Source organism: Polypterus senegalus, chromosome 6 (assembly GCF_016835505.1).
Source record: "Polypterus senegalus isolate Bchr_013 chromosome 6, ASM1683550v1, whole genome shotgun sequence".
Lineage (NCBI taxonomy): Eukaryota > Metazoa > Chordata > Cladistia > Polypteriformes > Polypteridae > Polypterus > Polypterus senegalus.
The window spans coordinates 157579153-157598216 of record NC_053159.1 but is presented as its reverse complement, the minus strand read 5'-3'; the positions used below and the strand labels follow the sequence as shown (position 1 = coordinate 157598216).

Genomic DNA, 19064 nt, shown 5'->3' with positions numbered 1-19064 from the left:
TACTGTAATAAAACAAACAGCACAGAAATCTGATAAAACAAGCATTTCTATGAAAAACTCACCCAATGTGATTGGTCCTTAATGAAATTTCCAGTTCTCGGAGGACTTGTGTGGATTCTTGGACTCGCCTTCTGAATTTCTGACAAAAGATAACAAATATAACGGGATATTTTTAGACTACTTGTGCTGTCAAAGATTTAGACCCTTTGTAAAAATAGCTCACTTTGATATCATTTTAAAAGCTCTCCCTTTCCAGACACTTGTGCTCGCTCCACTTGACTGACACATAGAAAAGCATCTTCCACAAGCAATATCCTGAAAGAGCTCTCAGCGTAATGTTTGCATTTTTCCCAACATCTTTTATTACAAAGTGTGACCCAGTTTTTCTTTTTTTTTTTTTTTTGGACTCGTAATGCTGTCTTATGAAGCAATTTCCTTTCCATGAAATGCAAGATTCAACAGAGATGAAGTCTGAGATTTCACCTACTGGAAAGCTGTTCCAATAATTACTGAATTATTTAACTGTATTTTAAAATCAAAATGTGATAAATATTCAGCCTTTCATTAAGGTACACACTTTCATCTTTTTTTCTTTTTCATCCCAACTGCTGAATTTTTCAGCTTGGCAGTCGAATTGCTTTTTCAGAGTAACACTGACAAGATGGATGCTTCACAATTGCTTTTGTGATCTGTTAGGGGTGCTTATGAGCAACTCCAGCCCCCCAAAAGTAAAAAAGACCCAAGAAAGTCTAAAGTGGAAAAATTCCAGAAGGATAACTGAATGGAGAGAAAATAAAGTATAATAAAAGCCCTTCTGTTTGCCTATATACGAAGGGCCTCATGTAAAAAACCTTCCTCAGATTTGATAGTAAAATTTGCTTATGCTAGAAAGGCAAAAAATGGCATACACACAAAAATGACAAAGGATTTATTAAACAGAATTCATGCCAAGTCCCACACCAAGTTCCTTGATAAACCTCAAATGAACTTGAAACTGCGGGCACTTTTAGCCCCTCCCCATCACCTCCCACCAGCAGCCATATATGGTGTAAAAACACCTTTTTTGAATATTCATGACCTAATTACCATATAAATTTGACCAAATCCCCAAGTAAGGTCTTTCCTTTCAAACCATGAGAGAACAGAGGAAACAAAACTTCAGTGAATTTGAACTTGCAGTGTTACAGACATTTCGTAGAGTTTAAGAAGTGGCCAAGGGGGGCTGCAGCCCCTCCACCCAAGTGGACGCTCTATGTTACTAAAATAAGGCATAAATAAAGGAATAAATTCTTCATTTTTTTAAAGGCCACAGTAAATGTAAATATGTTAATAATCAATGACTTAGGTGCCCAGTGACACAGCAATAGTGCTGCTGTCTCGTCCTAAGGAGTTTAGGGGTCACACCCTGATTGAAGTTTGCATGTGGGCCTAGGTGGGTTTGCTCCAGTTTGCTCCCACAGTCCAAAGACACGCAGATTAAGTTAACTGGTGATGCTGAAGGTGTGTCTGTGTGTGTATATTTGTGTGTTCACCCTGCGATGGGCTGGCACTCTTTATAGGGGATGTTTGCTCCTTCTTGCCTGCCTGTGCCTGTTGCATGCTGGGATACGTTCCATCTGCCGCCAGCCCTGCCCTGGATACCCTGTTTTAGAGGATAGTTGGATCATCAAATAATACATTCTTTCCTGCCCTAAGCAACTCTCTGTTTCACGTTGCCTATCCCGAAAACAGATCATGAAATACTCTGTACAATTTCAATCACAGGATAGTTTACTGTTTTAGCTTTAGCTTAAGAGAGGTTATTTCAACTTGTACATGTTGTAGTCGGTATTTTCCTGTTTTACGCACCCAAAAGTTGCTTTCGGCTGAACAGATCATCAGTAGTCAGCGCTACAGTGATTTAAATGGTATTGCGCACATGCCAATGCTCAGGCCTGCTTGTACAAACAGAGGTGTGGTGGCCCGAGCAAACCTGCATCACATGTCACACATATCACTGTGACAAAATATTAAAAAAAAAAAAAAAAGTCCTATCTGTCTCTTTGATGAAACAAATAAATAGCAGAAAACACTTAACCTTCAAATCAGAATGTTACGCTCTGCAGGCATTTTCTAACTTCTTAAAATAGGAAAGTGCTTATTTTGCCACAGTTAAAATATGAAGACAAACAAACTAAAAAACACAACGTCTTCTGTCATTTAAACACTTTTGACGGTATTTGTGACCTTTCTCGTGATGATGACCGCCTTCTAAGCCGATTTCGATGTCTAAAGCCGTCCTCTTGGAGTCGTGCGCTGAATTGGAGGCTACATTACAGAGACCAGCCTGCAGAAATCACACGATCCTCTGCTCTGCTACAGGTTTAGAACAACTGGGAGCAGAAAATGGAAGGATGGAAGGATGGAGAGCAATCAGAATGTGAGTGATGCGTCATTGAACTGTGCAATAAAACAAGATTTTCTGTTCATTTTACCGTCTTGCCTCCTGCTAAAATGCTAACACCAAAAAGATCTGCGTAAGACTTATGGATGGTCGAAACTTTCTGTAACTTTAAGCCACTTTCCACACCAAGTTTGTGTTCCATAAAATCTCACCTGTGCATACATAAGAAATGGCTTGAGACCCCAGGTGTCCTGGTCTATCACATCAGGTGTCCAGTCTGCGTCTCACAAACACTCCAAACACGCTCTACTGCTCGCCTTCCTTTATCACAAACTGTCGTAAAGATCCAGTGGAATAAATTTGTTGAGCACTGGTAAATAGTCTTAACCAGGGCCTGAGCTGGGAAACACTGGTTTAAGGGGTAATTTCCAATTTTCTTCAGTATCTACTGTAATCAGTTAATGTAATTTGTTATTTTTATTCATCATTTTATTCCATTGATACCGTCATCATTTGGTTTCTGTTGCATAGATGCCTTTCCAGATTATCAGGGGAGCAAATATAAACACCCTACTATCCGTAAATGGACTCAAAGCAAAACTAAACACTTTGTGTATGTGTCTCTCCGTGTCTCTCTTATTCATCCCTGATCTTAAATTCTCCTTTTCTCTGTGATTCCCAGTTTGGCTCTGATTCTGGAATTTCAGTGTAGCACTGACTTTCAGTTTCAAATTGACTCTGGTCCCTGGCTGTATTTCATTTCCTGGTCCTGCGTGTTCAGATTCTGCTTTTCTGCCTTCAATGCTTCTGTCAACCAAGCCCTTTCCAAACTCTCACTCCCCGACTCCAGATTCCAAATTTGCAAACCCTGGTGTCTTACTACTTTATTGTCCACCTCAGGATCGACTTCTGGGACCCCTGACAACACAAAGTCCCTTGGGTGCATGAGCGGAGCTCCCCCTAGTGGCCCCAGGTGCTCCATAAACTTGTACTGGTGATGCCGAGGGTGAGCTGACCTCCCAGTATGCTCGAGATGCTAGGCCATAATGTGCCTGGGCTATGCATTGCCTCTAGCATCTTGGGGACCTTCTATAAAAATTTTTCGGGAGTGTCTCAAAGGTTTGAAGAGGAGAGGCACCTAGAAAGGGATAATGGTGGAAAGATTAAGCAGGAGTTAAGAGAAATTAAAGATTTAAACCAGAAACAAAGTCAAAGGATGAGCTGGGGTCTGAATACCAACAAAAACAGACAGAAAGGATTCTTAAAATTTAAACTGTCATCCAGGAACTGAGTCATAACAATAAATTCCACGGGCTGTTTCAGTAATTTGTTTGGAATTACTAACACTAAAGACGGTTTGTTTTCAATGTTGAATATTTCAAAGCTAGTATATAACATATAGCACCTAGCCCTCTTAAACTAGGGCTGTGTGATGACATTTGGTGCCACGACACCATGCCCAGCAACAGGCAACATCTTCATGAGCATAAAATGTATTTTTGCTCGCCTTTTGTTATTACTTGTTTTTTTAATGAATCCTTTAACTATGAAGTAATGATTATTACTATGATTATTGGGCCAAAGGGTGCTTTTATGTTTTTCTCCTCTTACCTTCTGATACTTTTGGTGAACCTTCTAAAGCCATTGCTCTATTTTGGGCCTGGTGCAGGCTGCAAGCCTGCCATTTGAGTTTGTGGCTTGGCTACTTGTGAGGCCTGCTCTCTGGATGCAGACCTGTGGTCGGATCTGGTCTGGCTTTTAGCTTTTTGGGGCTGGCCACCTTTTGTTATTTTTGATTGGTAGGAATCATAACTCATGACGTCTGGTCCAACTCTCTTGGTCACCTCACAAAACATTTCCATGAGGAACAATGAACAACCCAAAAAGAAGCAATTAATGCTGGTTAGAGTTTCAGTGCATGAATTGGAGGAGTCTCTTATAATCACTCATGAAAGACATTAAAAACATTTCTTATACAGGCCCACACAACTATTAGAATAAATAGCGTATTTAGCCTTAATTAATGGGCACTCTGTAACAAATAATTCTCCATTTGAATTATAGAGACAAAATTAAAAAAGACTGAAGAGCTGATGGCTGGTTTTCTCACAGCCAAATCCATTGATTTCCAGTTCTTTACACAGGCATCTTGTGAGACCGCTTCTCGTTTGGTGTTTAGTGGAGAAAAAAGGGCACAACGCAGCAGCTCTGCCCAAACATGAGGCTTGTGGCATCATAGCAGTTCGTGGCTCACTCATTTCAGTTAGCAACATCAAATACAGAGATGTAGTCTGTCATGCCAAATGTAAAATTACAGTATGGAAGCAGATGATTAATGTCTCCACTTAGGGCAGATATAGATGTTAAAATGCACAAATCCATGAGGGCGTTTAAAAAAAAAGTTTGGGCAGACTTAAGAAAAGAAAACAGAGAAGGTTGGGCTACTCTTTATTCCACAAATCCAACTAAAATTAGCTTTATACGGTAAATGGTAATAACTATTTGGCTAGAATGGAGAAATGAAGAAAGAGACCATCAGAGGCATTGACGAGATGTATTTTTACAACTGAATTTTCCTTTAATGGACATGTCATATACTGTACAGTGGCTTTAGAATGTATTCAGAGCCTGTCACTTTCTGCACAGTTTACTGGGGTGTAGGTTTCATTTTAAACTAGCTGTGCTACCCGTCTAAGGTGGGATGAAATCTAAGTAGTCAATGTAGACCCCAGCATTAACATTTGCTGTACGCCATCTATTGGAATGTATGTTGTAATGCATCTGCTAATAAAATGCAATGCATCTGACATTCCAACAGATGGCACATCACAAACACCTGTAGTAATAAAATGCATTACTACAAATGTTTGTGATGCACAATCTGCTGGAATGCCAAATGCAATGCTTATGTCTCTGTTATATGCCATTTGGTATGGGATTCGTAATGTGCCCAGTGTTGGACTGACAGAGACATTGCCACCAGATGAACACACAGACAGACACACAGACACTTGTCCTTTTGTTAAGGTCTATTGATACATTTGTCATTTTGCTGATCAACACTAAATATGCAAACATACTGAAAATCAACAGCTGAAATCTATCATTTTTATAAGTATTCAGACCCTTTGCTGTGGCACTCCAAATTATGATCAGGTGCAACCTGTTTGCTTTATTGATCTTTGTGATGTGTCTAGAACTTGACTGGAGTCCATCTGCGGCAAACTGAATCGATTGTATGTCCTGCAGAAAGGTACACATCTCTGTATGGAAGGTCCAACAAAAATAAAGCCATGAGGTCCAAGGAACTCTCTGAAGACCTCAAACTGTGGTGAGGCGCAGATCAGGCAAGTTTACAAAACCATCTCTAAAGCTTTGAGTGTTCTCAGGAGAACAGTGTCCTCGATAACTGAGACATGGAAGAAGTCTGGAAGCACCTTGAACAGTCAGTTTTGAAGGTCCCTAAAGCCCTCCTATCTACTACATTAGTTTATTGACTTTTTCTACAAATTTTAAATTACCAGCCGGTAACCACAGCACTAATTCCCTTCTCGATCCCCTTCTTCATCACCTTCAGGGTTTCCTCTTAGCTCATACCTGCCAGAGTTTATTCACTTGTTTGTCTTTATTTTCTTTCTCTTTTTTGTTGTTGTTATTTTCATTTATTATTCTCTGGCTATGCAACATCCCTAGCCACAATCCACACATGGTTTTGGGGATTTTTTAGATGAAAGATTCTATCATTTTTCGACCTTAACTCTTTGTTTTAAAGCTGGTTATTATTTTTTTTGTCACAGTGCCATCTTGGATCCTGATGGGCACAACTAGCTTGTGTTGCTTTGATGTCTAAATTGAAAATGAGGTTAAAGTTCATCCAAAAATGAAGCTGTAGCATCTGACTTTAGGATCCCAAAAATCTTTCTGTGCCTTGTCTAGGAGATTAATTTAGTTTGGATCTCCCAGTAGTTAACTAAGTGCTCTTGTTTCTTATTTTCTGATTCCCATCTTGTGCTTTATATTTGGACAATTTGGTTGGCTTTTTCTCCAGGTTTTGACCTCTGCTTGTTTCTGTCTGTACCCTCACCAACATGACAGTTATATTTGAAGTATTGTTCATGTAAATATTGCTATGTTTATTTATTATTTAGCATTTATGCCCTGTATCTTTAAACATTTGCCATTCTTTGCATTTTGTAGATGGAATCCCCCTGAGAGGCGAGGGCCACCCTGACGTTAATCTCGTCTGCTTTTATATTGAGGTCAGAGATGGGGAACCAGCAGTGGATCACTGAGAGGTGTTCGGAGATTATTGTGAGTATTAATTTTACTTTTTTTCTTTATTATTGCTTATCTGCTTCTGTTCTTGTTTTACTGATTTTCAGATTCCATATTGGGACTTTGGACTTTCCTTTCTAGGTAAATCCTTTTTGCCCCATTTTAGACTTTTCCTATCTTTTGTTGAATATAAAATGAATTCTTCAATTTATTAAGACTAGGGGGCTTTGCCCCTTGCTTGCTTTGCTCACCCACCCCCTACCCCACAAAAGGGTGTGCTACACATCAGCCACTTTGCGTCTCTGTCGATTGCGTTTGGGGCCTGAACGCATGATAAGGAGATGCAGTCAGATCATCTGCTGGCTTTCTGCTGCTGCCACCGAGCTGTGTGTTCTGCTTGTCTCACTGCGCGCTGATCATTTAAAAGTCTGTACAGCAGCTGTCCTTTTGTCTCACTGCCTTGTCTCACAGGACATTAAAGTGGCTCTCATGGGACGTTAAAGTGTCTCTCACGGGATGTCAAAGTGTTTTCCGAGAAGATCACATCTCGACCCAAGATTTTTTTTATTATAATAGAGAGATTTGTTGTTTGGAACTGTCTTTAAAGCCAGTTGTAAAGCACTTCTGAGGTGTCTTTTAACATTTAATGCCAGCTCACCATTTTTGAACGGTGTAGGCCGAAGCCTGCCAGTGGTAGTTGAGTGTAGCTGCTTGGGGTGAGGCCATATCTTGGCTGGCTGGGGAAGGTCATGACCTGCTGTGTGTGACTTTTAAGAGGCCTCACACCATTTTCATTATGTTGGTGTGCTCTGTTCTTAATAATAACACAGAAAGTCACTTTTCCCTAGATTTCCTCTATTCTTTAGCACCAGTTAAATGGCCACTCTCCAGGTTTAGCCAGGATGACTTGTTGCATCTATTTTTTTTTTCCCTCAATTTGCGGCCCCATTCTTTTGATGTCATTTGAGGCCACCTCCAGCCAAGTCTTTTTTACCCAAGACTTTTCCTAATACTAAAATGTCATTTTTCAAATCATGGAGACCAAAACCACAGATGAGGCTTCACAAGCATACAAACTTCCAGCGGAATGCTGAGATATATAGTGCCCATGTTTAATGGAGAGCAAGTCAAGCCAGGTGAGCCTGAAGCTCAAGAGTGCGGCCCACACTCATTAGATCAGACCTGGGATGCTGTGTACTGTGTTGCGTTGAGGCCCCTGATGATAAGCTAAGGGAATCTGCTTGAAAGGTCCCAAGACTGCACAATATGGGCTGTCAGGAAAGACTCGAGGATCCAAACTGTTTCATTTTAAGTAAACAGAGAAAAAGGCAGACATAATCCAAGTGCTTAAAATTATAAAGGGATTAAGTAAGGTGGACGGCAGCTGTTCCTCAACAACAACATCGAGCACAGATGGATGTTTTCCACACATATTTTACCAACTATTATATCACATGGAGAACAGTAAATATACAGAAGTGGACTGTAGCTGAAGGCGGCACCTTGGAGACCTTCAGATCTCAGCTCAACAATAACTTGAAATAATAGAAATAGGATAGAAATTGACGACATATCTTAGGCTGAATGGCCCGTTTCCCACAAAAAATATTCTTGTGTTCTTAAGAGTGTAACAACATGTCTGTACGCTGAAAATAATATTAAAACAAGTGCACTAAATACAAATCTGTGTGCTAAAATATTACAAGTATGTTGATTTTCTGGCTAATTTTAACTTGTCAGGTTCAGAAAGAACAAAATCCATCCATCCATCCATTTGCCAACCCGTTGAATCCAAACACAGGGTCACGGGGGTCTGCTGGAGCCAATCCCAGCCAACACAGGGCACAAGGCAGGAACCAATCCTGGGCAGGGCGCCAACCCACCGCAGAAGAAAGAAATAAGAAGCTTAATTAACAAATGAGTTTACAAAATTTCTGATCAAATGGTCTTTTAGAATAAATAGAAGCAGACAGTAAAGCCCATCAGGAATGAAGCTGGGCAGGCCGACTTAATCGAAATGCCTCCCCGCTACCCCGAGCTGTGCAGTGAGTAGCTCTGCTGTTCAGGAATCTCACATTCCTATTTTACTTGTTTTACTTTTATTTGTTATGTGAAGGAAGCATTTTGACATACAGCATCTGGAAAGGTCAGAGTTGCTTCTGCTATAGCTCCCTGTGCAACAAGGTTCCATTAAACACTGAACAGCTGCCAGGAAGAAGAAGGGGGAGTGTGGGGAACCTAAAAGGTCATCTCAGAAAACAAAGTGGGATCTGGCACACTTCGCCGGGCACTTTTTTTCCTCTGGTATCCATACTTTCCTTCATTTTTATTGGTCACACAGACGTCAGCATGTGCTACAGTAGCCGGCGTGTATCAACAGAAGCCCGCGAGCCAGGCACTGTTCACCGCAACACAAAGTGCCAATTGTTTAAAAGGCAAAAGCAAAGGAGGACACGTACTTTAGAAGACAAATGACAATTTTTTCATTCTCTGTAAACCATGTTTTCTTCATTTCAGCCAGTAATAATTTGATCAAAGAAACAGTTCAAGGGAGGGTGTTGTGCTGGAAAATGAGCAAGTTTCCCTCAAAAAAAAAATCTGTTTCTATTTTACATTGCATGAATAAGCATTAAATATCACCATATGTAAAAAAAAAATAACTCCTACTTTAGCCTCTCCTCATTGGCTCCCAGTTAGTAGCAGAAGTAATGGCTACATACAAGTCCTCCCAGCATTCCACTAACATTACATGAGCCTTCTGATTTGATGGGCCAACACAAACACTAGACTTCATCTGAGGTAGTGCTGTCCACATTAAGCACTGTAAACAGGAGACAGCAGGGATTGTGGGAGTGAAAATTTAACACAACAGATAGATAGATAGAGAGAGAGAGAGACAGACAGACAGACAGACAGACAGACAGACAGACAGACAGAGACAGACATTAAAGCCACTATATGATAGATAGATAGATAGATAGATAGATAGATAGATAGATAGATAGATAGATAGATAGATATGAAAGCCACTATATGATAGATAGATAGATAGATAGATAGATAGATAGATAGATAGATAGATAGATAGATAGATAGATAGATAGATAGATAGAGCCTTCCGTAATATTCAGGACCTTTCTATTCCACAGTTTAAAATTACAAAGCATATCATTCAGATATGATTAAAGTGCACATTGCAGAATTGCATACACTTCAGTCACACCATGGCAGGCTGGTGGTGGTGCTGTAATGGTGTTGGAAATGTTTTCCTTGCACACTTTGGGCCTGTTAACACCAATCAATCAATCATCATTTGATGGCCTGTTCTGAGTATTGTTGCTCACCATGTACAAACCCTTCATGGCCACAATTTACTCACCTTCCGATGACTACTTCCAGCATGATAATGCACTATGTCACAAAGTAAAAGTCGTGTCACGCTGGTTCCATGAACATGACAATGAGTTCAGTGTTCTTCAGTGGTCTTCCTAGCCACCACATCTGAATGCAACAGTATAGCTTTGTGACATGAAAGTGTAGCTGCCAAATCTGCAGCAGCTCTGTATGATGCGTTCATGTCGACATGGCCCAGAACCTCAAAGGGATACATCCAACATTTTGTGGAATCAATGCCACAAAGAAGTGAGGCTATTTGGAGAGCAAAAGAAGCCCTACCCAGTATTTGTAGACTGTTCCTAATCAATTGTTCAGTTTGGGTATACAAGTACAGCGCCTTGGGGAACTGAAGCCATTCCAAGCAGCATACCACTCACAAGAAATTATTAATACAATTAACCTAATTAATAAAAAAAACTGTTGTATGCGCTTCTTCAAACATTGCTGCATCTCATATTCTGATGCTTTTTCCTAGGGAAGATTGTAGTTATTTTTAAATCAAATTTTTTAATGGCCATTTGTAGTTAACCATATTTTGTTTTCTTTCTGATTATTATTGTATGTATGATTTTTTTTAACATGCTTATCCTAATACAGGATTGCAGAAAGGCAAGTGTGAGGCAGTTTACTGGTAATACTTCATCCAAAAGGGAACATTTTTTAACTGTTACCTCATGTTGTTTACAAAACATATGCATTACTTACTAGAATATTGTTATATAAATACTTTCTTATACAGGACGTTTGACCAATAAATGAGAGGGAGAGGCTGATCTTCAACTGAAAATCTCAGTCAATTTTGAATGTGCTTCTTGTTCATGCGCTATTCTGATTTTCTGGACATATTTGTCCAACTTAATAAAAGGATCAGAGTCTGGGTGTCTGTCTGGGTGTCTGCTATCTGTCCAGTTGCTTAGTCGCTGTCATTCCAAAAGATGGTACACTCCAAACATTTTCACTAATAAAATGTATTTCATTTGTCATTCTAGTAGCTAATGCATCATAAGCATTAACACAGCCTTTAGAAACCCCATACCATATGGCATATAACAAGAGACACAAGGATTACATGGCGCACAGCAAACAGTAATGCTGAGGTCTATATTGATTACTCAGATTTCTAGTTCAAAAATATCTTAGCAAAAAATGTGCGTGTTTTTCACTTTGTCAGCAAACAACTGGATTAGAGACACGAATATGCTGTCTCTAGATGAAAAAGGTGAAGATTTAAATTAAAAGGGATCAGGAGATGAGACATTGTAAAGAAATCTCACCGAGGTCATTACCAAAATTCAAATTGATCAGTTATCACGTGCAATTAAGAATAAATAAAGGTCTAATAACCAAAAGCAAGTTTGATACCAGGAAGTCTTTCTGTCAAAAATATCAACACTGTTATTCTCCTAATCTCAAATACTTAAAGGACACCCAGTGCCAGTGTTAGGTTATTTTGCACTGTAGGATAAGGTTATTAAGTGTTTTTTAACCCATGCAGCTGGAATCCCCCCCTCACCACTTCTGATCTGAGCCCTAGGTGAATGCCTAGCGGTGCCAGCCCTGGGGACACAGTACATGCACCGTCTTTCTGTAGTCACTCTGATGACGTCAAACACAGTGCAGCACTTGTGCCTCCTGGGAAAGGGGAAAGATCATCATAGGAACCAGGACACACCGCCCAGAAAATGGCAGCACCCAAAATATTATAAAATGGCATCACCATTTAATGATAAATAAACTACTACCTTCCAGCTGCTGTCCAATAAGAAAAAATATTAAAGATGATTTATTTGAGTAAAAAAAAAAGACTTTAGTATTGCCACAAATTATTAAGGCAGTGGCTTTCAACCTTTTTGACAAGGGGATCATTTTGAATTTCTCTTCTTAGACCTTCTGTGGGGGGGTGGTCTCCCTCTTGGAGGTTTGAGCAGCTCGAGTGATTAATTTTCGATCGAACAGTGGGGAGGTGGGTTGCCTCTTGGAGTTTCGATCAGCACAATTTAATTAACGTTCAAGCGTAGAGTGCATCCCCCCTTGGAGTTTAGAGCAGCTTGATTTGTATAGCGTTCAGTCGAAAAGGTGTGGGGGGGGGGTGTTCTGGTTTCCCTTGGAGTTTTCAGATGCCCGATTAGTTCATAATAGAATAATAGACAGAAGAATAGGCTGCTTCCAAGTCTACTACCAGAACAGCTCTGTGGATGGCCAATTTTTCATCGACCAGCAGTAGGCAATGACAGCATTAATATACTTGCCACGCTGGGCATTTCGCGAAATAACAAAAAATGTCTATGGCCCTGTGCCAGTTCATGGACCAGCAGTTGGAAAACACTGTATTAACAGACCTCCAAAATGATACCAATGAGTAACTGGATATCATTTCATGGATGTTGTTTGCTGTTGTTCAGTATTGGCCCTTTTGAAGCCCACAGTATCACAAACTTTGTGCTCTCTGTTTTCCGTTAAAACTCTCAGCCATTACTACAAACAGCACAGGGAGGGTAACAGATTAACGAAAATATAATTTTTATGTCAAGTATTCTTTTAAAGGAATACTTCCAAATTTATTATGTTTTCCTTTAAAGGAATATTCTAAACAAAAATGATGTATTTTTTTTTTAATCTTTTAGTTATCCCACATAGTTTGTAGTGAAAAATTGTACAGCACTGGGTTTCATGATATTATATTCTGAAATGTTTTCTCTCGTTCTACATGAAAGCATGACATATAAAAATTCTTCCTGGCCATCACTACAAATTACATGAGGTAAGTCACGTATAAAAAAAAATATTTATTTTTGGGGGCAGTATTCCTTTAACTTCCTTAGCGTTATGTTTACCCCTAGAAGAACTTGCTAAAAACGTTGAATTACTTTCAGTAAGAAACAATGTTACTGTGTGTAAAAGAAACATGTAAATACCAAAATGGCAACATTACTACAGTAGGAAAAAGGATGTTGAGTGTGCACTGCTGTATTAAGCAGATTTAGAACACGTCCTTTGTGCAACATATTTTGAGACAGTCACCAACGTGCAGCCCAAAGTTGTAATTGGGACAGCAGAAGCGTATTTCTTTATGCATTATTCTTATATATTTTCTGGGTACAACTTCAGGGCCTGATTTGCACAATTCATGCTATTCATGTTATTGTAGGCTACCACTGTGCAAAACTTATTGACTTTCCATATTTTCTCTGACACAAATGTTGCCAGTTGCTGCATTGTGAACAGTGTTAAATGGCTAACGACTTTCTCATCCTTCCACTTCATTGTATAATATCTTTACCTTTTGGCCAGATGGGTACTGCTCCCCGCTGCAGCTTTATGCAACTGAAGTCACCAGGCTTTTCACAGTGGTTCAGTGGTACCGTACTGTATGACATTGTATATAATGGCGCTGATATTTACCGTATCTGTTTTTTCAGATTGTTTAGATGAAGTTTTTATTTTAACTATGTCAGGGATGCCAGGGGCCATGACCCGGCCGGGACGATCCCACCCTGGATCACGTGGGGGTTGCCTTCCGGGTTGCTTTGGGGCCACGGGTCGAGGGCATGGAAGCCCTACCCTGTAGGGGCCCGTGGTCACCGCCAGGAGGCGCCCCAAGGCCTTGGGGACCTGTTACCTCAGCACTTCCGCCACACCAGGAAGTGCTGGGGGGAAGACTTTGGAGGATACCCGGAGAGCTGCCGGGAGAACAGCCGGCACTTCCGCCACGCTGGGGTGTGGCTAGAGGAGGAATGCCGGGAACACCTGGGGCTCATCCAGGTCCTGTATAAAAGGGGCCGTGTCCCTTCATTCAAGGCTAGAGTCGGGTGGAAAGAGGACGAGGCAAGAGGAGCTGTGGAGGCGGCCCGAAGACAGGCATTTGTGGCCAGGACAGTGATTGTTTGGGGTATTGTGGACGTGACTGAGGTCTGAGTGACCATTGGCTGGGGTCTTAGTGACCTTTATTGTAAATAATTAGTGTAAATAAACGTGTGGTGTTTTAAACAACATGTCCGCCTGTCTGTGTCCGGGCCAGGTTCACAACTATTATTAATTTATTAATTTAACTATTATTATTCAGTATTACTGCCTAATATTATGTGTTTTTCTTCTCTTGTAACGTTCTGTTGGGCATCTTGTAAAGCACTTTGAGCTACATTGTTTGTATGAAACTGTATATATTATATATATATATACTAGCAAAATACCCGCGCTTCACAGCGGAGAAGTAGTGTTGAAAATAACCTAACATGATTGTCAATGTAATTGTTTTGTCACTGTTATTAGTGTTGCTGTTTTATATATATATATATATATATATATATATATATATATATATATATATATATATATATATATATTATATATATAGCAAAATACCCGCTTCACAGCGGAGAAGTCGTGTGTTAAAGAAGTTATGAAAAAGAAAAGGAAACATTTTAAAAATAACGTAACATGATTGTCAAAGTAATTGTTTTGTGTATCTGGCGGCGCACAAGTTGTTTTCGGTAGCTGCATCAGAAAATGTACCACGACGTCTGACACGCCTCCTTTTTACTGTTTTCTCACAGCTTGGATTGCTGCTGTCATATATATATACACACACACAAATTATATATGTGTGTGTGTTTGTGTATATATATATATATATATATATATACTCAGCAAAAAAGAAACGTTCCTTTATCCAGGACTGTGTATTTCAACCATAATGTTTTAAAAATCCAAATAACTTTACAGATCTTCATTGTGAAGGGTTTAAACAATGTTTTCCATGCATGTTCAATTAACCGTAATCAATTAATTAACATGCACCTGTGGAATGGTCGTTAAGACCTTAACAGCTTACAGAAAGTAGGCATTTAAGGTCACAGTTCTAAAAACGCAGGACACTAAAGAGACATGTCTACCGACTGTGAAAAACACCCAAAGAAAGATGCCCAGGGTCCCTGCTCATCTGCGTGAACGTGCATTAGGCATGCTGCAGGGAGGCATGAGGACTGCTGATGTGGCTAGGGCAATAAATTGCCATGTCCGCACTGTGAGACGCCTAAGACAGCACTACAGGGAGACAGGAAGGACAGCTGATCATCCTCACAGTGGAAGAGCCCGGATCTCAATCCCATTGAGCCCGTCTGGGACCTGTTGGATCGCAGGGTGAGGGCTAGGGCCATTCCCCCCAGAAATGTCCAGGAACTTGCAGGTGCCTTGGTGGAAGAGTGGGGTAACATCTCACAGCAAGAACTGACACATATGGTCCAGTCCATGAGGAGGAGATGCACTGCAGTACTTCAAGCAGCTGGTGGCCACACCAGATACTGACTGGTACTTTTGATTTTGAGCCTCCCTTCATTCAGGGACACATTGTGAAACGTTTTTAGTTTATGTCTTATGGTGTTGACTCTTTTAGTGTTCATACAAATATTTACACATTAAGTTTACTGAAAGTAAAAACAGTTGAAAGTCAGAGGACGTTTCTTTTTTTCCATCGCAACCTCGCGATGTCCACAGCTTTATTTAATGTTAGCTAAGACCCGGCTCTTAAAAGTTTCTCTCGCAGTTTCGCTGAGTTTGTGTCAAACACCACCCTGACCATCTCATCTTTGTCTGAATATTTAGTGGCAGAGTGTTTCTATTGGATTGCCGCTGAGGGATGGCCTTATATGGGCAGGCACTCAATTACGTGGGAGGCGTGATGATGCAAGACGCAAGACGCATCTCCGCCTCCTACGGCCATCGTGTTGCAGTCTATTACAGTATATGGATGAAAAAATAGGTTCCAGTTATGACCATTACACGTAGAATTTCGAAATGAAACCTGCCTAACTTTTGTAAGTAAGCTGTAAGGAATATGCCTGTCAAATTTGAGCCTTCTACCTACATGGGAAGTTGGAGAATTAGTGATGAGTGAGTGAGTGAGTGAGTGAGTGAGTATTTTTATGATAGGGCGTGTCATTTAAAATTGAAAACTGCAATTAATTATTATTTAATTGACATTTTTTTATTTTCCTGCAGCAACAATGTTACAAGATTGTTTTCTCTTGCAGAATATTTACACAGTGTTGGTTGGGGATACTGGCATGCCTTGGCAGAGAATGTTTCAAAGCTATGCCCATTAATATGTCTTCATTAGCAATTTTCCATCAGTGGACTTGCTTCCCAATAAATTATTCATTGGCCTTTCATCTTGGGCCTGACTAAAAAGGAAATGTTACATTTTCATAATGGCTCACCCTTCAATAGCTGGTGACTAATGCCCTGCCACACTCAGGCTTTTCCTGAACTCCTGTTCAAGGATGACACAACAAAGTTTTATCTAAACTACACAAGCAATAATTGACAGTATAAATAATGTATCTGTACTAAAAGGCAGTAGCTAAAAAGAAAATCACTTTCCTTAAACGTGACCCAGCAATGGACTAGTGCCCGCTCACGACTGACCCCAAGGGGTTTTGACACTGTTATGGATGCTATCATACTACTTAGACTTTCCTGCAGCTATACAAAAGAATTCACACGTGCAATGAAGGGCTTAGCACCTTCAAAAGCACATGAAAGATGGCAGCATCTGGAAGTTATCATTTGAGAAAAATATACACATCAATACAACATATATTAAGAAGGTTTAATATTGCTAGTGTAGAAAGCACAAAGTATTAGGTTATTAAGTCTAGGCTTTCTGACAGTGTTAGCTTTCAAGGCCCCCATATGATTCAAATAAAAAATGAGACTTCTTAGTCTCTTTTGAACTTTTCAAGGCTGCCTGGCATACGGCTGCAGCTTTTGTGTTGGCCTCCAGCATTCAAGTCCATTCACTCTAAATACACAAGCAAATCAGTTTTCTTTTTAATTAGATACAATTGTGACTTTGTTCATTGGAACACAAAAAGGGCACCTATATAAAAGATATTTTGAAATGAGCTAAACAGATGGGAAAAACGGCAAAAATATAAGTACTCTGAGGCAATAGAAAGAAGGAAGGAATGAAATGGTACTTGCTGGGGCATCAGTGGAATGGAAATCCTGCTCTGTGTTTCTGTCATTGCTACTTACTGCAGTGGTGTAAGTCCTATCTGACCTATAGACGAGAGTTTGTTAGTCAGGTCCTGTTCAGTAGCAGTCACACAAGGAGTCCCCCAAGGCTCTGTCCTCAGCCCTCTGCTCTTCTGTACTTTACGTGCTTCCCCTTGGTCATATTATCCACAGCTCTGGACTGGGCTATCATTTTTATGCAGATGATACTCAGATCTATTTCAGTGATAAAAGTGAAAGCTCATCTGAGCTTTCTCAGCTCACAATTTGCCTCAGTGAAATTAAAAACCTGGATGAAGCATAACACTTTAAAACTAAATTGCAAAAAAATTGAACTGCTGCAAATAAGCTCTAAAGCTCACCTTAAGAAACTGAGCTCCTTTTCAATCACTCTTGGCGATGATCTCATCAGACCTTCTTCTTCTACATGGACTCTTGATGCCATTTTTGATTCCTCCCTTTCTTACTCCACACATATAAAGCACATCAAGTACCTTTCTTACTTCCACCTCAATAACATATCCTGTGTTTGCTCACTGCTCATACTTTACTAATGCAGAGACACTTGTCCATGCTTTTATCACATCCTGCATCGACTACTCCCTACTGGCAGGTTTTCCACTTCTAATCTTCTTTCACAGCTCCAGTTGATTCAAAATCTTGCTGCAAGAGTCTTAATATGAACCGGCAACTGCAAACACATGACACCCATCCTGCTCGAGCTTCACTGGCTTCCTGCGATTTACAGAATTGAACATAAAACTCTATTAATTACCTATGAAGCTTTAAATGGCCTTGCACCTGACTGCATCAGTAACCTCCTCCATCACTACACTCCTGTCCACTCTCCAAGGTTCACCAATTCTGGAAGTCTTGTTCTGTCTCAAACAAACCTGCGCTCTTTGGGTGACAGGGCCTCCAGCTATACAGCACCCAGACTTTGGAATGACCTCCCTAAATTAATGAGATCGCCTGACTTCATTAATTCTTTTAAAAGGTAACTTAGAACTCACTTGTTCAGGAAGGCATTTTATTTACTCTAACATTCTGACCATTCTTTTAGTTTACCTCAGACGCTTAGGGCAGTATATCACAAATTATGTTATTTGTTTAGGGTTTTCTTCGACAGTAATCTCTCGCTATATCACGCTTCGACTTTCGTGGCTTCACTCTATCATGGATTTTATATGTAAGCAAATCTAAATATATAACGTGGATTTTTCGCTGGTTCGCGGATTTCTGCGGACAATGGGTCTTTTAATTTAAAGTACATGCTTCCTCAGTTGGTTTGCCCAGTTGATTTCATACAAGGGACGCTTTTGGCGGATGGCTGAGTTAAGTTCCTGTGTGCTGATTGGCTAGGCGACAGAGTGCTGAATTCGATTCTGTGGTGTTAACCGGGAAGTCACGTCTCGCTCATTCAGCATCACTGTGTTTCGCTGTGTAAAGAGTTAATTTTTGTGCTCTTTTGTGTTTATCTTTTTGCGTAGTCAAGCTCTTCGTTATGGCTCCAAAAACGATCTGCTCCTGATACTGCTTCAGGGTCCATGCCCAAGCGCCAATGGAAGATGCTAACGATTGCCAAAAAGGTAAAAGTTTTGGATATGTTGAAGGAAGGGAACAGCTACACCGTTGTAGGACGGCATCAATCAGTCCAGATTCTTTTTATTTAAAAAGGAGGAAAAGAATATAAAATCTACGGCTGCAGTGTCCTTTAACCAGGGAGCAAAACAAGTTGTAAGTGGACGTAATAAGGTGGTAGTCCGGATGGAATCTGCTTTAGAGATTTGGATTGAAGACTGCCAGAAGAAGAACGGCAGTGCTTCACAATCGCCTGAAGAGGCTCCTTTAGAAGAGCTGTAACGCTCTCCTTTGTTGTGCAGTAAAATTAAACTCATTGTTATCGGACAAGTCATTGTGTCATTGTTGGTGAGTAACCATAATTAATTTTCTACTTACAGTGTCACTGTACACACATTTTACTGTATACAATTTT

The 19064-nt window shown here is 40.2% G+C and overlaps 1 protein-coding gene across 7 annotated transcripts in view; it reads right to left on the bottom strand.

Moving 5' to 3' along the window:
- Positions 1 to 19064, bottom strand: part of fmnl2a (formin-like 2a) — a 356613-nt gene that overhangs the window by 109970 nt on the left and 227579 nt on the right. For all 7 annotated transcript variants that reach the window (XM_039757419.1, XM_039757422.1, XM_039757426.1 and 4 more), the window contains exon 4: positions 63 to 139. In XM_039757419.1, the coding sequence (XP_039613353.1) occupies positions 63 to 139 (77 nt within the window). The remainder of the gene's footprint in view (positions 1 to 62; positions 140 to 19064) is intronic.